The following is a 19,960-nucleotide window of genomic DNA, read 5'->3' as shown; positions in this document are numbered from 1 at the left end:
TTTAGAGATACAGCATTGAAACAGGCCCTTCGGCCCACCGAGTCTGTGCCGACCAACAACCACCCATTTATACGAATCCTACATATTCTCAACCACATCCCCACCATTCTCCTACCACCTACCTACACTAGGGGCAATTTACCGATCAACCTGCAAGTCATTGGCTGTGGGAGGAAACCGGAGCACCTGGCGGAAACCCACGCAGACACAGGGAGAACTTGCAAACTCCGCACAGGCAGTACCCAGAATTGAACACGGGTCGCTGGAGCTGTGAGGCTGCACTGCGTCGCCCATTATTTTTGCACCTCTGAGATTTGCCTACATATCTGCTCCACTAACTCTCCCTGACTGTTTGGAGGCCTGTAGTACACTCCCAGCCAAGTGATTGCCCCCTTTTTGTTTTTAAGTTCTACCCATATGGCCTCATTAGAGGAACCTTCTAAGATATCATCCCTCCTTACTGCAGTAATTGACTCATTAATCAACAGTGCAATGTCACCTCCTCTTTTACACCCCCCTCCCCCGCATCATGCCTGAAGATGATTCTGTATCCTGGGATATTGAGCTGCCAGTCTGGCCCTGCCCTCAACCATGTCTCTGTGATAGCAACAATAGCATATTCCCATGTGTTAATCAACACCCTCAATTCATCTGCCTGACTAGGGAGACTCCTTGCGTTAAAATAGATGCAATCCAGCCTTGCATTGTTCGCTTGTGCCTTAACAGGTCTATATTTAGAATTTAGGGAGCTAGGTAGCAGATTAAAGAGCAGTGGCGCAGAGGTTAGCACCGCAGCCTCACAGCTCCAGCGACTCGGGTTCAATTCTGGGTACTGCCTGTGTGGAGTTTGCAAGTTCTCCCTGTGTCTGCGTGGGTTTCCTCCGGGTGCTCCGGTTTCCTCCCACATGCCAAAGAATTGCAGGTTGATAGGTAAATTGGCCATTATAAATTGCCCCTAGTATAGATCGGTGGTAGGGAAATATAGGGACAGGTGGGGATGTGGTAGAAATATGGAACTAGTGTAGGATTAGTATAAATGGGTGGTTGATGGTTGGCACAGACTCGGTGGGCCGAAGGGCCTGTTTCAGTGCTGTATCTCTAAACTAAACTAAACTAAACATTTGCTCTGCCCTCCAGACTGACTTAGTTTCTCTTCTATATTTGATTGTACATCACCCCCTACTGTACCCCCACTCTGTATCCCATCCCCCTGCCAAATTAGTTTAAACCCCAACAGCACTAGCAAACCTCCCATTCCGGTTCAGGTGCAACCCGTCCAACTTGTACAGATCCCACCTTTGCCAGAAACAGACTCAATGATCCAGGAAACTGAAGCCCTCCCTCCTGCACCATCTCTTCGGCAATGCATTCATCTGCTCTATCCTCCTATTCATATACTCACTAGCATGTGGCACCGGGAGTAATCCAGAGATTACAACCTTTGAGGTGGGGTCCTGCTTTTTAATCTGCTACCTAGCTCCCTAAACTCTTGTTGCAGGACCTCATCCCTCTTTCTACCTATGTCATTGGTACCAATGTGGACCACGACCTCCAGCTGTGCACCCTCATCCTCCAGAATACTCTGTAGCCGCTCGGTGATATCCATGACCCTTGCACCAGGGAGGCAACATACCATCCTGGAATCACGTCTGCGACCACAGAAACGCCTATCTGTTCCTCTAACCATAGATTCCCCTAGCACTATTGCCCTCTTGTCCCTTTTTCTCCAACCCAGCACAGCTGAGTCACCCATGACGTTCCGGTCACGACTCTCGGTACACTCTACAAAAGGGCTTGGACAACATCAGGTCTGGGCTGACCAGTGGTAGGTAATACTGGTGCCACGTAAGTGCAAGATAATGACCATCTCAAACTAGAGAAAAACCAGCCAGCTCTCTGACCTTTAATGGCACCACCATTCCCCCACCATCAACATCTTTGGGGTCACAACTGATCAGAAGCTCAACTGGAACAGCCATAACACCATTACAGCTACAAGAGCAAGGCAGAGGCTGGGTACTCTGAATCTGTGGTTCACTACTATCCATCATTTTCAAGGCATAAGTCAGGAATCTAATGGAAGAACTGGCACATGCCTGGATGTGTACAGCCACAACAATATTTAACAAGCTTGACACCATTCAAGATGAAATAGTGTGATTTGGTATAACTGCCACTGAAATCGATATGCTCCCACATCCCCCAATCATTGGTGTATGTGGATGCAGTATATTTCATCTAAAGGATGCACTGCTTATTTCACCAAGATTACTTCAATAGCATCTCCTTCCTCTGCCACTATGAACAGCAAGATTGACAATGCTGTGGGATCACCATCACCTCTAGGTTCTTCCCCAAGTCACATACATACCGTCCTGAGTCAGACATGCATCACCTTCCTTGATTGTTGTCGGGTCAAAATCCTGAAATTCCCTTCCCAACAGTATTGTAGGAGCACCAACACCGCAAGGACTGTAGCTGTTCAATGAGGAGGCCTACTACCATCTTTTCAGGGCAACTAGGAACAGGCAATGAATGTCAGTCTTAGCAGTGTCACTCACATGCTGAGAATAAATACATTAGAAATTGTATCTGCACAAAATTCTTAAGCCATGGTGGGGGGAATATGATTTATAAGCCACTTGTGGCATTGACCCATGTATTTGCTCACGTTTGCCAAGTCTTTGAATACAAATCTTACCCTACTGCTCACCATCACATATTCCCCAATTCTACTTCTCTTTCTCCAACAGAATAAATTTAACTCTCTTCCGTGGGAAATCATTTTAAACTCAAGATAAGCTTCACCCAGTTGACTCCCCAACCCTGGCAAAAGCCCTCCTGCGTAAAATGAACCCACATGGATCAGGAAAATCCAGGACAATTAGATTAGTAGAGCACGTAGACAGTAGGCAAGAAAGAAGCAGGTCTGGATAAAGCAGCTAAGAAAACATTAGATTCAAAAGACGAAGATGAACAGAGAAGTGTGTGATGGAGTGGAGATGCATACACTGGTGTTCAGTTTCCTGCAACAGATGGTGAACAAAACCAGATCAAGTGCAGCAATCAACTGCAGAAGCCTCACTGACCAGCACGATCAGCAGGTATAAAATAAACTCAAAACCTGGAATTCAACATGCCTCTACATAGAACACAGCTGGATTGCCACAAAGGTGCAAGATATCATAGGTTCAAATCACCATGATGGAAGTCAAAACACATGCTGCATTACTGCCTCATAACTCAGTCTACGTGTTGTGTTTACCTCCAATGCTTTGCATCTGGAGATCATAGAATCTTAAAGCAGAGAAAGAGACCATTCAGCCCATTTCTGAAAGAGGTATCAAATTAGTCCCATTCCTTGTATCAGTAGCCAGGTAAATGCATGCTGTAGGAATGGATTTACTAATGGAAACTGCAGTTTATCCATTCATTCTAATAAGCTAGTAATGTATGAACATACAAACATATGAACAAGGAGCAGGAGTGGGCCATTTGGCCTGCTCTGCTCATTTGAGAAGATCATGGCTGATCTGAATGTGGCCTCAACTCCACTTTCCTGTCTGCCCCCCATAACACGCGTCTGTCAAGAATCTTACTCAGCCAGGAGTACATTCAATGACCCAGCCTCCACTGCTCTGTTGAGGAAGCGAATTCCACAGACTAATGAACCTCAGAGAAAAAAATTCTCATCTCCACCTTAAATGGGAGACCCCTTATTTTTAAACTGTGTCCCCTAGTTCTAGACTCACCTATAAGTGGAAACATCCTTCCAGCATCCACCCTGTCAAGCACCCTCAGGATCTTATATGTTTCAATAAGATCACCTCTCATTCTTCTGAACTCCAATGGATACAGGTCCAACCTGTCCAACCTCTCACCCCAGGAATCAATCAAATAAAACCTTCTCTGAACTGTATCTAATGCAATTTTATCCTTACTTATGTAAGGAGACTAAAACTGTACACAGTACTCTAGATGTGGTCTCACTAAGGCCCTATTCAGCTGCAACAAAACTTTGTCACTTTTATATTCTACTCCTCTTCTAATAAACAACATTTGCCGTCCTAATCATTTGCTGTACCTGCATACTAGCTTTTCGTGATTCATGTATGGGCTGGCACCATTAAAACTACCAAATTGTCATAACAAAAAAAGGTTCACTAATGTCCTTCAGGGAAGAGAATCTGCCACCCTTACCTAGTTTGGTATACATTAATCTAGTCCTCCATCAGAGCGCTTTTGGAGTCAGCTAGTTAAAGTGGCCAAGCAAACCATTTGATGAAAGTACAATTACTACTACCTCCTCAGAGCAACCAGGGATGGGTAACAGATGCAGCCCTGCTGCCATTAGACAACACATTTTTGGATAAAATTCATACACTACATAAATGTTTCATTGGTTATGGAACAATAAAAATCCAAGGAGGTCAAACCGGCAAACTAAAACATACACGTTGTTCAAAAGAACTGTTAATTCAATAAAAGGCATCTTCACCCATGTCCAACATTTTCTTTAAACTGTAGGGGTGCATGGGTGTGCAACAAGCGGAAATGTACCACGTAGTGTCAAACATATCACAGACAAGAAGCGGTCCCTTTAAGATGCGCAATCTTAAAGGGACCACGCAGTGAAACAAATGGACCATGCACAGCACAGAAAAATTAGACAGAACATTATCCATCACCCCTGCACTCGCTGTCTTGCATTGGCTCCTGATCTGGCAACGCCTCGATTTCAAAATTTCCCTTGCATTCAAAGCCATCTATGGCCTCGGCCCTGCGTTTCTCTAACCTCCTGCATCCCTACAACCAACACTCCTTTTAAAATGTTGTTGTTGTGTACGATCAGATTTTTAAATGCGCAGTACCTCTAATTTTTTGTGCACAGCACACATAGTATCTAACATTGGACAAGGCCTACGCGGTACATTCCAGCACAGCCTGGTGGGTACATTGCCCAGAATGCTCAGATCTCTGTGCTCCTCCAAATCAGGCTTCTTGCATATCCCCAATTTTCATTGCCCTACCAGCGGCAATTCAGTTGTCAAGGGCTTAAGCTCAGGAATTCCCTCCTGAAACCTCTCCACCTCTTTCTCTGCCTTTAAGAGGTTCCTTAAAACTTCCGCCTTTGACCAAGCTTTTGGCCACGTGTCCTAATTTTATGTAGCTTGGAGTCAAATTTGTCTGATAATGCTCCTGCAAAGCGCCATGGAATGTTTATCCTAGGCTAAAGGCACTATATAAATGCAAATTGTTAAATTATAGAGGTAAAAAAAACACTTGAAAGTTAGCAGATCTGCCACCTCATACAAAAGGACAGACCATAATTTAACACGCTTCACAGTTTGAACAGCTCCTAAGCAATTACCTATTTGTGAAGCTCTTGGCAGAACAGACCTTTTCCTAGTGACAATGCAGTATTGTTGCTGAAACTCCACACAGTCCCCAGATTCCTTCATAACTGACTGATGTTTTACAGTCACTGTAGTCGTATGTTCATTACAGCGGAATGTGAACTGGGCAAAAGACAGTCTGTGATCCATAGTAATGATTCCCATGAAAATCCAGTTTCCTAATGAAGACCTCAGCATGTTACTTGTTTTAATAAGGAGCATAACCAAATTTATGGAAATGCCACCATTGCAGAGGCTGAATTTCTGGGTTCAGTCCAGCAGTTTACAAAAAGCACAATGAATTTTAAACTAAAATAAATTTAAGTAACAAGGTGTCTAAACCTGCAATTTCAAAAGTGATTGCTTTAGTACCAACTTAAATTAGCAATGTTAAATGAAAATGCAAGCTCATCCAATAGTTTACTCAAGAGATAAACTGGCCAAGGTGAAACTGAGCCATATAAACTGGAAAGGTCCAACATTCAACCTTGGAGCTGTGCAGAGTTAGCTGTTCTCAGCCAGATAAAAAATTCACCGCAGTACTCTGGGAGAGGATGAGAGGCTCCCAATCCCAATTACTATGTAGTGACACCTGTTGGAAAGTAGAGATGTGTGGCGACTGAATGAGGAGAGGGTCATGTTCAATTATGAACGCCCCCATTGCCAAACAGCCTGGTAGTAAGGGAGGACAATCAGAATCTGCAGAACTGTGCACTACGAGTTAGAACCGTCAAGAAAGATGGGGCACGGAAGCAAGGACTGCTGAGTTCATATACAACATATGGACTTGGTGAATTACCATAGAAATGTGCTACTGTGGGGGAATAAAGCTAACAAAATTTTTCAGCTGCTTTGAACAGAAGCACCCACATCTTGTAATTCTATGTTAAATAAGAGATCCGAATTTACTAACCCGTCAGCAATTCAGCCCTGAATCAAAAGGTTGTGGGTCCAAGCCCCAATCCATAGAGTCATAGAGTTATACAGCACAGAAACAGGCCCTTCAGCCCATCGTGTCTGTCCCAGCCATCAAGCACCTATCTATTCTAATCCCATTTTCCAGCACTTGGCCCGTAGCCTTGTATGCTATGGCATTTCAAGTGCTCATCTAAACACTTCTTTAATGTTGAGGTGGTAGAGGCAGGAACCCTCACTTCAGGCAGTGTGTTCCAGATTCCAACCACACTCTGGGTGACAAAAATGTTTCCTCAAATCCCTCTAAACCTCCTGCCCTTCACCTTAAATCTATGCCCCTGGTTATTGACACCTCCACTAAGGGAAGAAGTTTCTTCCTATCTACCCTACCTACGCCCCTCATAATTTTGTATACCTCAATCAGGTCACCTCCCCTCAGCTTTCTCTGCTCTAAGGAAAAGAACCCTAGCCTGTTCAGTCTCTCTTCATAGCTGAAATGCTCCAGACCAGGCAACATCCTGGTGAATCTCCTCTGCACCCTCTCCAGTGCAATCACATCCTTCCTATACTGTAGTGCCCAGAACTGTACACAGTACTCCAGCTGTGGCCTAACTAGCGTTTTATACAGCTCCATCATAACCTCCCTGCTCTTATATTCTATACCTCAGTTAATAAAGACAAGTTACCCATATGCCTTCCTAACCACCTTATCTACTGTCTTCAGTGATCTATGGACAAGTACACCAAGGTCGCTCTGTACTTCCTAGGGTCCTACCATCCATTGTATATTCCCTTGCCTTGTTATTCCTCCCAAAATGCATCACCTCACACTTCTCAGGATTAAATTCCATTTGCCACTGCTCTGCCCATCTTACCAGCCTATCTAGATCGTCCTGTAATCCAAGGCTTTCCTCCTCACTATTTACGACACCACAATTTTTGTGTCATCTGCAAACTTACTGATCACATCTCCTATATTCACATCTAAATCATTAATGTACACTACTAACAGCAAGGGTCTCAGCACCGATCCCTGCGGTACACCACTGGTCACAGGCTTCCAATCGCAAAAACAACTCTCGACCATCACCCTCTGCCTCCTGCCACTAAGTCAATTTTGGACCCAATTTGACAAATTTATTTTCATTTTATTTTTTTTATTTTTTAAATTGCGCTGGATCCCATGGGCTCTTATTTTCTTGACCAATCTCCCAAACAGGACCTTATCAAAAGCGTTACTGAAGTCCATGTAGACTACATCAACTGCTTTAGCCTCATCTACACATCTAGTCACCTCCTCAAAAATTCAATCAAGTTAGTCAGACATGATCTCCCCCTGACAAAGCCATGCTGACTATCCTTGATTAATCCCTGCCTCTCCAAGTGGATATTAATCCCGTCTCTCAGAATTTTTTCCAATAGTTTCCCTACCACTGATGTTAGACTCACCAACTTGTAATTACCTGGTTTATTCGCGCTACCCTTCTTGAATAATGGTACTCTATTCACTGTCCTCCAGTCCTCTGGCACCTCTCCTGTGGCCAGAGAGGATTTGAAAATTTGTTTCAGAGCCCCTGTTACCTCCTCCTTTGCCTCACATAACAGCCTGGGATACATCTCATCTGGGCCTGGGGATTTATCCACTTTTAAGTCCGCTAAAACCGCCCTTTCAATGCTAATTTGTTTGAGTATATCACAATCCCCCTCCCTGATCTCTACACCTACATCGTCCTTCTCCATAGTGAACACAGATGAAAAGTAATCATTTAAAACCTTACCAATGTCCTCCGGCTTCACACACAGATTGCCACTTTGGTCCCTAATGGACCCTACTCTTTCCCTGATTATCCTTTTGCCCTTAATATACTTATAAAATGCCTTGGGATATTTCTTTACCTTGCCTGCTAGTGTTTTTTCATGTCCCCTCTTCGCTCTCCTAATTACCTTTTTTAAATGCCCCCCTTACAGTTTCTATACTCCAGGGCCTCCGCTGTTTTCAGTCCTTTGAATCTGCCATAAGCCTCCTTTTTTTCCCTGATCCAATCTTCAATATCCCTTGACATCCAGGGTGCCCTGGACTTGTTGGTCCTAACCTTCACCTTTACGGGAACATGTTGGCCCTGAACTTTCACTATTTCCTTTTTGAATGACTCCCACTGGTCTGATGTGGACTTTCAAACAAGTAGCTGCTTTGGCCAGATCCTGTTTTATCATATTGAAATCGGCATTCCCCCAATTCAGTACCGTTATTTCCATAACTACTTTAAATCTTAGAGTTATGGTCACTATCCTTGATATGCTCCCCCACTGACACTTCTACCACTTGTCCAGCCTCAATCACTAGGATTAGGTCCAGTAACGCCCCTTCTCTTGTAGGGCTTTCTACGTGCTGGCTCAAAAAGCTCTCCTGTATGCACTTTAAGAATTCTGCCCCCTTTAAGCCTTCTGCACTAAGACTATCCCAGTTAATATTGGGGAAGTTGAAATCCCCGAATATTATTACCCCTATTATTTTTACACCACTCAGATTTGCCTACATATCTGCTCCTCTATCTCTCCCTGACTGTTTGGAGGCCTGTAGTACACTCCCAGCCAAGTGATTGCCCCCTTTTTGTTTTTAAGTTCTACCCATATGGCCTCATTAGAGGAACCTGCTAAGATATCATCCCTCCTTACTGCAGTAATTGACTCCTTGATCAATAGTGCAATGCCACCTCCTCCTTTACATTCCCCCTACCCCCAGTCACGCCTGATGATTCTATATCCTGGAATATTGAGTTGTCAGTTGTGCCCTTCCCTCAACCATGTCTCTGTGATAGCAATATCATATTCCCATGTGTTAATCAACACCCTCAATTCATCAGCCTTACTTGTAAGACTGTTAAAATAGATGCAATCCAGCATTGCATTATTCGCTTTGCCTTAACAGGTCTATACTTGCTCTGCCTTCCAGACTGACTGAATTTCTCTTCTATATTTGGCTGTGCATCACCCCCTACTGTACCCCCACTCTGTATCCCATCCCCTGCCAAATTAGTTTAAACGCCCCCCACCCCCCCCAACAGCACTAGCAAACCTCCCAGAAGGGATGTTGGTCCGGTTCCAGTTCAGGTGCAACCCAGCCAACTTGTACAGGTCCCACCTTCGCCAGAAACAGACTCAGTGATCCAAGAAACTAAAGCCCTCCCTCCTGCACCATGTCCTCAGCCACGCATTCATCTGCTCTATCCTCCTATTCCTATACTCACTAGCACATGACACCGGGAATAATCCAGAGATTACAACCTTTGAGGCCCTGCTTTTTAATCTGCTACCTAGCTCCCTAAATTCTTGTTGCAGGACTTCATCCCTCTTTCTACCTATGTCATTGGTACCAACGTGAACCACGACCTCTGACTGTTCACCCTCCCCTTTCAGAATGTCCTGCAGCCACTGTGTGACATCCTTGACCCTTGCACCAGGGAGGCAACATACCATCCTGGAGTTACATTTGCAGCCACAGAAACGCCTATCTGTACCCCTTATGATAAAATCCCCTATCACTATAGCTCTCCCACTCTTTCCCCGCCCCCCTCCTGTGCAGCTGAGCCACCCGTGGTGCCGCAGACTTGATTCTTGCTGCATTCCCCTGAGAAGCTATCTCCCCCAACAGTATCCAAAGCAGAATATCTGTTAGAAAGTGAGATGGACCCAGGGAACTCCTGCATTACCTGTCCAGTTCTTCTACTCTGCCTGGCATTCATCCATTCCCTTTCTGCCAGAGCAGTCTTTACCTGCAGTGTGACCACCTCCCTGTACGTGCTATCCACGATGATCTCAGCCTCGCAGATCTGTTTGGGTGGAGCTACGAAACAGCAAGGGGCAGCAAACATTGGTAGTTGTTTATAGACCATCAAACAGTAGTGATAGTGTGGGGCATGGTTTTAATCAGGAGATTAGAGAAGCATGTAGCTTGGATAATACAGTAATCATGGGTGACTTCAATCTGCACATAGACTGGGTAAACCTAAATGAGCATTAATGCTGTAGAGGAAGAGTTTCTGGAGTGTGTTAGGGAGGGTTTTCTGGAGCAGTATATTGAGGAACTGACTAGAGAACAGGCTATTTTAGATCTAGTGTTATGTGATGAGAAAGGGCTAAGTAATAATCTTGTTGTAAAAGAACCTTTGGGAATGAGTGACCATAATATGATAGAATTTTACATTATGTTTGAAAGTGAGGTACTGAGGAAGATAAAAGAAATCTCCCAGAATTAGAGATCCGAGGGAGTAGGGAGAATGAGGAATTGAAGGAATTTAGTATTAGTAAGAAGGCTGTATTGGAGAAATTAATGGGGCTGAAAGTTGGCAAGTCCCCAGGACCTGATATTCTACATCCCAGAGTGTTGAAGGAGGTAGCTATGGAGATAATGGATGCACTGGTGATCATCTTCCAAAATTCTATAAACTCTGGAATGGTTCCTGCAGATTGGAAGGTAGCAAATGTCACCCCACTATTTAAGAAGAGAGGGAGAGAGAAAATAGGGAACCACAGACCTGTTAGACTTACATCAGTAGTAGGGCAAATGTTAGAATCTATTCTAAAGGATGTGATAAATGGACACTTAGATAATAATGATCTGACTAGGCATAGTCAACATGGATTTATGAATGGGAAATCATGTTTGACAAACCTGTTGGGAGTTTTTTGAGGATGTTAGTAACAGAATTCATAAAAGGGAGTCGGTGGATGTAGTACACTTGAATTTTCAGAAGGCTTTTGATAAAGTCCCCCACAGGCGGTTGGTTAGCAAATTTAAAGCACATGGGATAGACAGTAATATATTGCCATGGATTAAGGATTGGTTAACAGACAGAAAACAAAGAGCAGGAATAAACAGGTTATTTTCAGCATGGCAGGCTGTGACTAGTGGGGTATCGCAAGGATCAGTACTTGGGCCCTAGCTGTTCACAATATATAATCAATGATTTGGATGTGGGGACCAAATGTAATATTTCCAAGTTTGCAGATGACACAAAATTGGGTGGAATGTGTGTTGTGAGGAAGATGCAAAGCGGCTTCAAGGGATTTGGACAGATTTAGTGAGTGGGCAAGAACGTGGCAGATGGAATCTAATGTGGAAAAATGTGACGTTATCCACTTTGGTCGGAGGAACAGAGGTGCAGAGTATTTCTTAAATGATAAGAGATTAGAAAGCGTAGATGTGCAAAGGGACCTGGGTGTTCTTGTCAATAAGTCACTGAAAGCTAATACGTGCAGCAAGCAATTAGGAAGGCTCATGTTTGTCAGCCTTTACCGCAAGAGGATGAGTACAGGATGCTCCACTGTTGAATACATTTAAGGCTGAGACATAGATTTTTGGTTGCTCAGAGAATAAAGAGATATGGGGAGCAGGCAGGAAAGTGCAGTTGAGGCAGAAGAACAACCATGAGTACAAAAGTAGGGAGGTTATGCTTCAGTTATACAGGCATTGGTGAGACCACATCTGGAGTACTATGTACAGTATTGGTCTCCTTCTTTAAGGATGTAAATGCGTTGGAAGCAGTTCAGAGAAGGTTCTGATGAAGGGTCACTGACCTGAAACGTTAACTCTGCTTCTCTTTCCACAGATGCTGACAGACCTACTGAGTATGTTCAGCATTTCTTGTTTTTATTTCAGATTTCCAGCATCTGCAGTATTTTGCTTTTATTTTACTAGACTAATACCTGGAATGGATAGGTTGTCTTATGAGGAAAGGTTGGACAGGCTAAACTTGTATCTGCTGGAGTTTAGAAGAGTAAGAGGTGACTTGATTGAAACATATAAGATCCTGAGGGGTCTTGACAGGGTGGATGTGGAAAGAATGTTTCCTCTTGTGGGAGAATCTAGAACTAGGGATCACTGTTTAAAAATAAGGGTCACCCATTTAATACAGAGATGAGGGAAAAAAACTTCTCTGAGGGTATTGAGTCTTTGGAACTCTTCCTCAAAAGGTGGTGGAAGCAGAGTCTTTGAATAGTTTTAAGGCAGGGGTAGATAGATTCTTGATAAGCAAGGGGGTGAAAGGTTATTGCGGGTAGGCAGGAATGTGGAGTTGAGGTTACAATCACATCAGCCATGATCTTGTTGAATGGCGGAGCAGGCTCGAGGGGCTGTATGGTCTACTCCTGCTCTTATTTCTTATGTTCTTAACCCACTGCATACTACTTTCCAGTCAGAAAAACATCCATTCACTTTAGGACTTCCTGAGATCATGAAAGGCTCCATATAAAGTTTAGTTTAGTTTAGATTAGAGATACAGCACTGAAACAGGCCCTTCGGCCCACCGAGTCTGTGCCGACCATCAACCACCCATTTATACTAATCCTACACTGATTCCATATTCCTACCACATCCCCACCTGTCCCTATATTTCCCTACCACCTACCTATACTAGGGGCAATTGCTAATGGCCAATTTACCTATCAACTTGCAAGTCTTTGGCATGTGGGAGGAAACCGGAGCACCCGGAGAAAACCCACACGGTCACAGGGAGAACTTGCAAACTCCACACAGGCAGTACCCAGAACAGAACCCGGGTCGCTGGAGCTGTGAGGCTGCGGTGCTAACCACTGTGCCGCCTCAACTCTTTTAAAAAAATTAACCAGGAGTTATTAGTAGCATAGGAGAAATTAAATACAGATCAATAGTTCTCAAACTGGACAGTAAATAAACTGTTCATAGAATTATACTGCACAGAAGGAAGCCATTCAGCCCACTGTGCCTGGGCCAGACTCTGGATTATAAATCTTCTCATTTACTACTGCAGTCACTTCACCACCACCATTCCCAGTTCTTCTCTCAAATGCTACTGAAAACTAAGTTATCAATTCAGGTAGAGTAGTTTTGCAGGTTGGTGTTTAGCAGTGTTAATGTGAAGACGGCAGTGCAACGCCCAAAGCTTTTATCATTTGGCTGTTTAGGCAACTACCTCTCCTACTTCAGACATAACCTCTCCACTTGCTCCAAAAACACAGCAATGCAAATGATGTAACTACCTCTCTGAATGCACTTCAAAACCAACCAAAGTTTGCTTCATACTCAAAGACCACTGTAATATAACGATACGGAAAGCTCCTTAACCTATTATTGCGATCCGAGCATTACATCCAACACGCAGATCCTTTTGGGCAGACACAGGAAAGAAGAAATAAAAACAAGAAATGCTGGAACCACTCAGCAGGTCTGGCAGCATCTGTGAAAAGAGAAGTAGAGTTAACGTTTCGGGTCAGTGACCCTTCTTCGGAAGAAGATGTTGTAAAGCATTAACGTTTGCAGATGTTGAGGGAAGCACCCAATACCTAAATCCACCAATTATTTAATTTGTCAACTAAAAATATGCAATTTGCAACAGATTGTGCTCTGCAGGGACTGAAGTGATGTCGACGCTAATTGTTAATGTGGCCTTCAAAGAAAGTGATCTAAGACTTGGGGCAGATAGGTGTACTCTACCTGGCCCACTGCCTTACTGTGAAAATGCCTGGCACTGCCTTACTGTCCTTCACCCCAGTCAAAGGTCAATCCAGAGCCCGATAGTGATGTCATACTGAAAAACTTCTATTTGCCTTTTTAAAAAACCAACTCCTCTCGAAGTCCCAACTGTTAAGCACCCTTTTCTTTAATTTTTTTTAAAGCAGATAGTAAATAACCCAAAAATCTCAAAAAAAAAGTTCTTTACTGCCTCTCCTGCAGGTGCTAATTGACAATGGGCCACGGGAGCGCGTACAACACACAGATAATTGTACACGGTGAGTGCCAGCATGCTATTCTACTACACAAGGCATCACAGCCAAATCAAAACTTCTCACTGGATCAGCAATGCAGCCTGTTTCAGAGCACTGCAAACACTGCCACAGATATACTAATGTTTTATTATAAACATATAATACTCCAGGAATGGGCAGCATAAAAAGGGTAGTATTCTAAATAAAGAGAGGTTTAGACACTTTAGGGAGGGGGACAAGAAAGGAGGAAGTGTGGCAAATTTGCTCAAGGAAACTATTACAACTGTGAGGAGGGATGATATTTTGGGAGGTTCATCAAATGAAACCATATGGATTGAGCTAAGGAACAAAAAAGAGACAATCACACTGCTGGGAGTGTACTACAGACCCCCAAACAGTCAGAGGGAAATAGAAGAGCAGGTATGTAGGCAAATCTCTGAGAACTGCAAAGAGCAGTAATAGTAGGGGATTTTAACTACCCCAGTATTAACTGGGATAGTTTTAGTGTGAAAGGAATTGAAGGAGCAGAATTCTTGAGGTACAAAGGAACAAAGGAAGAGGGGAACAGGAGTAAGCCATTCAGCCCCTCGAGCCTGTCCCGCCATTCAATGAGATCATGGCTGATCCGCAGCCTAACTCCATATACCTGCCTTTGGCCCATATCCATTAATATCTTTGCTTAACAAAAATCTATCTATCTCAGATTTAAAATTAACAACTGTTCTAGCTTCAACTGCTGTTTGTGGGAGAGAGTTCCAAACCTCTACCACCCTTTGCGTGAAGAAGTGCTTCCTAACATCTCTCCTGAACGGTCTGGTCCTGGTGCATTCAGGAGAACATTTTTGCCCAGTATGTAGCAAGTCCAACAAGAGAAGGTGCAGTTTTAAACTTAGCTTTAGGAAATGAAGATGGGCAGGCAGAAGGAGAGGCAGTGGGAGAGCATTTTGGTGGTAGTGATCATAATTCAGTCAGTTTTAAGATAATTATGGAAAAGGACAGAGATAGAACAGGAGTTAGAGTTCTCAATTGGGGCAAGGCCAATTTTACTAAACTGAGTGATTCAGTGAAAGTGGACTGGAAACAGCTACTTGAAGGTAAATCAGTGCCAGAACAGTGGGAGGCATTCAAAGGGGAGATTCAAGGAGTTCAGGGTAAACATGTTCCCACAAAAAAAAAAGGGTGAGGTGGCCAAATCTAGAGCCCCATGGATATCACGGAACCTACAGTGTAAGATAAGGCAGAAAAGGAAAGTTTATGTCCGACACCAAGAACTCAATACTACAGAAAGCCGAGAGGAGTATAGAAAGTGGAGGGGTGAAATCAAAAAGGAACTTAGGAAAGCAAAGAGAGGGCATGAAAGAATATTGACAAGCAAAAACATGGTCAAACCAAAGATGTTTTATCAATACATTAAGAGTAAGAGGATAATTGAGGAGAAAGTAGGGTCCATAAAAGACCAAAAAGGTAATCTATCTGTAGGAGCGGAAGATGGTTCTTAATGAATACTTTGCGTCTGTCTTCACAAAAGAGGGGGGCGATGCAGATACTGTAGTTAAGGAGCAAGAGTGTGAAGTATTGGATGTGATAAACATAGGGAGAGAGGAAATATTAATGGGGTTAGCATCCTTGAAAGTTGATAAATCACCAGGGCCAGATGAAATGTATGTTAAAAGAAGCAAGAGAAGAAATAGCAGAGGGTCTGACCATCATTTTCCAGTCCTCATTGGAGACAGGTGTGGTGCCGGAGGATTGGAGAATTGCTAACATTGTACCTCTGTTTAAAAAGAGAGCAAAGGATGGACCAAATCATTACGGCCAGTCAGTCTAACCTCAGTAGTGGGCAAATTAGAACATAGAACATTACAGCGCAGTACAGGCCCTTCGGCCCTCGATGTTGCGCCGACCTGTGAAACCATCTGACCTACACTATTCCATTTTCATCCATATGTCTATCCAATGACCACTTAAATGCCCTTAAAGTTGGCGAGTCTACTACTGTTGCAGGCAGGGCGTTCCACGCCCCTACTACTCTCTTATTGGAATCTATTCTGAGAGACAGGGTAAACTGTCACTTAGAAAAGCACAGATTAATCAAGGATAGTCAGCATGCATTTGTTAAGGGACGATCTTGTTTGACCAACTTGATTGTTAATTCTTCAAAAAATTCAAGGAAGATAAATGAGGGTAGTGCAGTTGATGTGGTCTACATGGATTTTAGCAAGGCTTTTGTTAAGGTCCCACATGGCAAACAGGTTAAAAAAATAAAATCCCATGGGATCCAGGGAAATGCAGCAAGGTGGATACAAAATTGGCTCAGTGGCAGGAAACAAAGGGTAATTGTTGACGGCTCTTTTAGCATCTGGAGGGCTGTTTCCGATGGCGTTCCGCAGGGCTCAGTACTGGGTCCCTGCTTTTTGTGGTGTATATTAACGATTTGGATGTAAATGTAGGTACCATGATCAAGATGTTTGTGGACACAAAGATTGGCCGTGTGATAGATAGCCAGGAGGATAGCTGTCGGCTGCAGGAAGATATTGATGGTCTGGTCAGATAGGCAGAAAAGTGGCAAATGGAATTCAACTTGGAGAAATGTGAGGTGATGCATTTGGGGAGGTCAAACAAGGCAAAGGAATACACTATTAATGGTAAAATACTAAGTGTAGAGGAAGTGAGGGACCTTGGAGTGAAGGTCCACAGATCCCTGAAGGTAGCAGGACAGGTCGATAAGGTGGTTAAGAAGGCATATGGAATCCCTTCCTTTATTAGCTGAGGTATAGAATACAAGAGCAAAGAGGTTATGCTGCAACTGCATAACTCATTGGTTAGGCCAGAACTTGAGTTGTGTGCGCAGTTCTGGTCACCTCATTCCAGAAAGGATGCAATTGCACTGGAGAGGGTACAGAGGAGATTTACGAGGATGTTGCTGGGACTGGAAAAATACAGCTATGAGGAAAGATTGGATAGGCTGGGGTTGTTCTCCTTGGAACAGAGAAGGCTGAGGGGAGATCTGATTGAAATGTACAAAATTTTTAGGGGCCTGGATAGAGTGGAGGTGAAGGATCCATTCACCTTAGCAGAGACATCAGTGACAAGTGGGCATAGATTTAAAGTGATTGGTAGAAAAATTAGAGGAAAGATGAGGAAAAACTTTTTCACCCATAGGGTGGTGATGGGCTGGAACTCACTGCCTGAAAGGGCAGTCAAGGCAGAGACCTTAACTCATTCAAAAGGTGTCCGATATGCACCTGAAGTGCCGTAAGCTGCAGATCAAATACTGGAAGGTGGGATCGGAATAGGTGGATCTTTTTTGGCCGGCACAGACACGATGGGCCAAGTGGCCTCTTTCTGTGCCTTAAACTTTCTATGATTCTATGAGGTATGATGTTGGACAAATGTTTAATGAGAGTAAACAATTTAAATAAAAACACCCAGATTTCTATTTTCTGGCATATCAAATAGCGTACTTGACTTCCAAACTCGAGCATCCCCTAGGTTGTGAATATACAGACTCAAAGGCTTAATAACACTTGTAGAGACAATTGCTTATGCAAACATGTGGAGCTAATATTGCTAAAAAAAAAACAATTACATTTTGAGTTGTTCCAAGGTAGGACAAAGGCCTACTCTTAAACTGTCTTTTCAAAACACAAACATTGCACACTCCAATCAGATTGCGATTAAGCAGCAAATCATTCCTTTTTTGCTGTGGTTTGTGAAACTATTGGATGCCTTCTGCAGCAGTTACTTAAAATTTAACAGAACTTCCAACCAACCTTTTGGCACTCTGATTACAATCTACTTATAGTGTTATGGGCCAACATCCCCAGCTTATACACCCTACTGAGTCAGCGGCGCTTGAGATGGTTTGGCCATGTGAGCCGCATGGAATATGGCAGGATCCCCAAGGACACATTGTACAGCGAGCTCGCCACTGGTATCAGACCCACCGACCATCCATGTCTCCGCTTTAAAGACGTCTGCAAACGCGACATGAAGTCCTGTGACATTGATCACAAGTCGTGGGAGTCAGTTGCCAGCGCTCGCCAGAGCTGGCAGACAGCCATAAAGGCAGGGCTAAAGTGTGGCGAGTCGAAGAGACTTAGCAGTTGGCAGGAAAAAAGACAGAAGCGCAAGGAGAGAGCAAACTGTGTAACAGCCCCGACAACCAATTTTATCTGCAGCACCTATGGAAGAGTCAGTCACTCTAGTATTGGCCTTTATAGCCACTCCAGGCACTGCTCCACAAACCACTGACCACCTCCAGGCGATTACCCATTGTCTCCCGAGACAAGGAGGCCTCTTACGTGCAGAGGAGTTACAGGGGAAGTAACAACTGTCATGAAACACCAGTTTTAAAAGACAAGACTCTACCTTTTTTAAACACATTCTAAATTGAAATTAGATGAATAATATTTCCAAAAAGAGATAATCAACCAGAAGCATTGATTTGTAAAGTCCATCATTTTTAAAAAGATAAAGTCAACCTTTGTAAAGAGGAAAGCTCTGTCGTAGGTGGGGGGGGAAGAGTTTAAATGCCAGTGAACAGCGAGCTGCCCGTGCGGTTGCAGTGAGAAGAGGGCCGCCCAGCCTCCTGCTTACCTCGGAGAAGTTGAACGCCAAGGGGATGGTACCTGCCACGTAACAGCCGACCAGCATGGCCAGGGAGAGCAGGCTGATGGTGCTGAGATCGTCCATGCTGCTGCTAGGAGGGAGTGGGAATGGAGGAGTGGAAGGAGCAAAGGGGGAGGGGGGGGAGGGGAGAGTGGGGGTCGGGTATGAGGGAGAGTTAGAGGGGGCGTTGGAAGGGAGACGCCGACAGCAACCCGAGGCCAAGTTTCACTAACGGATTACTGCGAATCCCCCTTTTATTTTCCTTTAAACCCTGGACGAATCAAACTCGGCCTTCATTCCGCCTAAGAAACAGACAATCCCGAGTCCGCTCCCCACACGGAGCAGCAGCTCGGCCCATGGCAGTGACTACCGACTGTCAACTTCCGCTGCCTACCCGTCACATCCGGGTCAAAGAGCGCCCAACCGCCAAAGCACGGCAACAGCAAATCCTGCACGTCTTCTTACTTTGCTTCAAATAAAATTAGAGTTCGATTTCCCCCCCTAAAAATTCGTTTCTGGTTTATTTCTCCAAGGTGAACATTTATTGACGCATTAATTTAAGAGGACAAGTACATTTTCTGCCCCTCACAATGATGGCGACCGCTACAAACATTTGGAGAAGGAAGAAGGGTGTGCGTTTGCGAAATATCACATTTCAGGCCTTCGGGCACCAATCGTAACCGATATAAGGTTAGTGCGACAAAAGTCGAGGAGCACCACTCTGAGCCGGATTTTTTAAGGAATGGTTTGTTCAGCTGCCCCGCACAAAGATGGCGGTGGGGGCGGGGTAAGTGTGGCAGCGCGATTCAACCCAGTGACTCTGGAGCGGCTCAGAGGATCATCATGGTGAGAGGCTTGAGGGAAAACATGAGAGGGGCTGTTAAACTCTGGGACTGGTTCACTTTAAATTGGAGACTGAATGTTGTTTATATATGTTATATATTATGTGTAAGGGAAAAGGATAAGTCACTGGGGGAGGGGGCTGGTGACTGAATAACGTTGTGTGGCCTATAGGCTCAGTGTAGCTTTTCTTTGCTCAACTCTGGAGAAGTTGTCAGTCCATCGTAGGGAAATATTTAACGGTAGGATTTATGTTTTTTAAAAACAAAAGTCTGGGCGAGTTTGCTTTTCTGAGTGAGAGCTTTAAATTAAGTGGATTTATTATATTGGTGCAAAATTCGCAGCAAATCGCTAACAAAAATAACAAGAAGTGTTTATTTTTCTTTATCAACGCATTGATTTGTCTACAGGCAAAAAGAATTTCCTTTTTATAACTCTTCAAAAAAAAAACTGTC

The 19,960-nt window shown here is 44.0% G+C and overlaps 2 protein-coding genes across 2 annotated transcripts in view; one reads left to right on the top strand and one right to left on the bottom strand.

The window, feature by feature from the left end:
* LOC137374012 (zinc transporter ZIP9-B) overlaps positions 1 to 19,058 on the bottom strand; it is a 47,482-nt gene extending 28,424 nt beyond the window's left edge. The window contains exon 1 of the mRNA XM_068039765.1: positions 18,654 to 19,058. Within this exon, the coding sequence (XP_067895866.1) occupies positions 18,654 to 18,749 (96 nt within the window). The 5' untranslated portion in view covers positions 18,750 to 19,058. The remainder of the gene's footprint in view (positions 1 to 18,653) is intronic.
* A 357-nt stretch (positions 19,059 to 19,415) lies between these two features.
* Positions 19,416 to 19,960, top strand: part of LOC137374013 (enhancer of rudimentary homolog) — a 48,291-nt gene continuing 47,746 nt past the window's right edge. Inside the window, exon 1 of the mRNA XM_068039766.1 lies at positions 19,416 to 19,511. Coding sequence (XP_067895867.1) covers positions 19,509 to 19,511 — 3 coding nt within the window. The 5' untranslated portion in view covers positions 19,416 to 19,508. The remainder of the gene's footprint in view (positions 19,512 to 19,960) is intronic.

This window comes from Heterodontus francisci, chromosome 9, assembly GCF_036365525.1.
Source record: "Heterodontus francisci isolate sHetFra1 chromosome 9, sHetFra1.hap1, whole genome shotgun sequence".
Classification (NCBI taxonomy): domain Eukaryota; kingdom Metazoa; phylum Chordata; class Chondrichthyes; order Heterodontiformes; family Heterodontidae; genus Heterodontus; species Heterodontus francisci.
The sequence above is the reverse complement of the archived record's forward strand: the minus strand, read 5'-3'. Positions and strand labels throughout refer to the sequence as shown.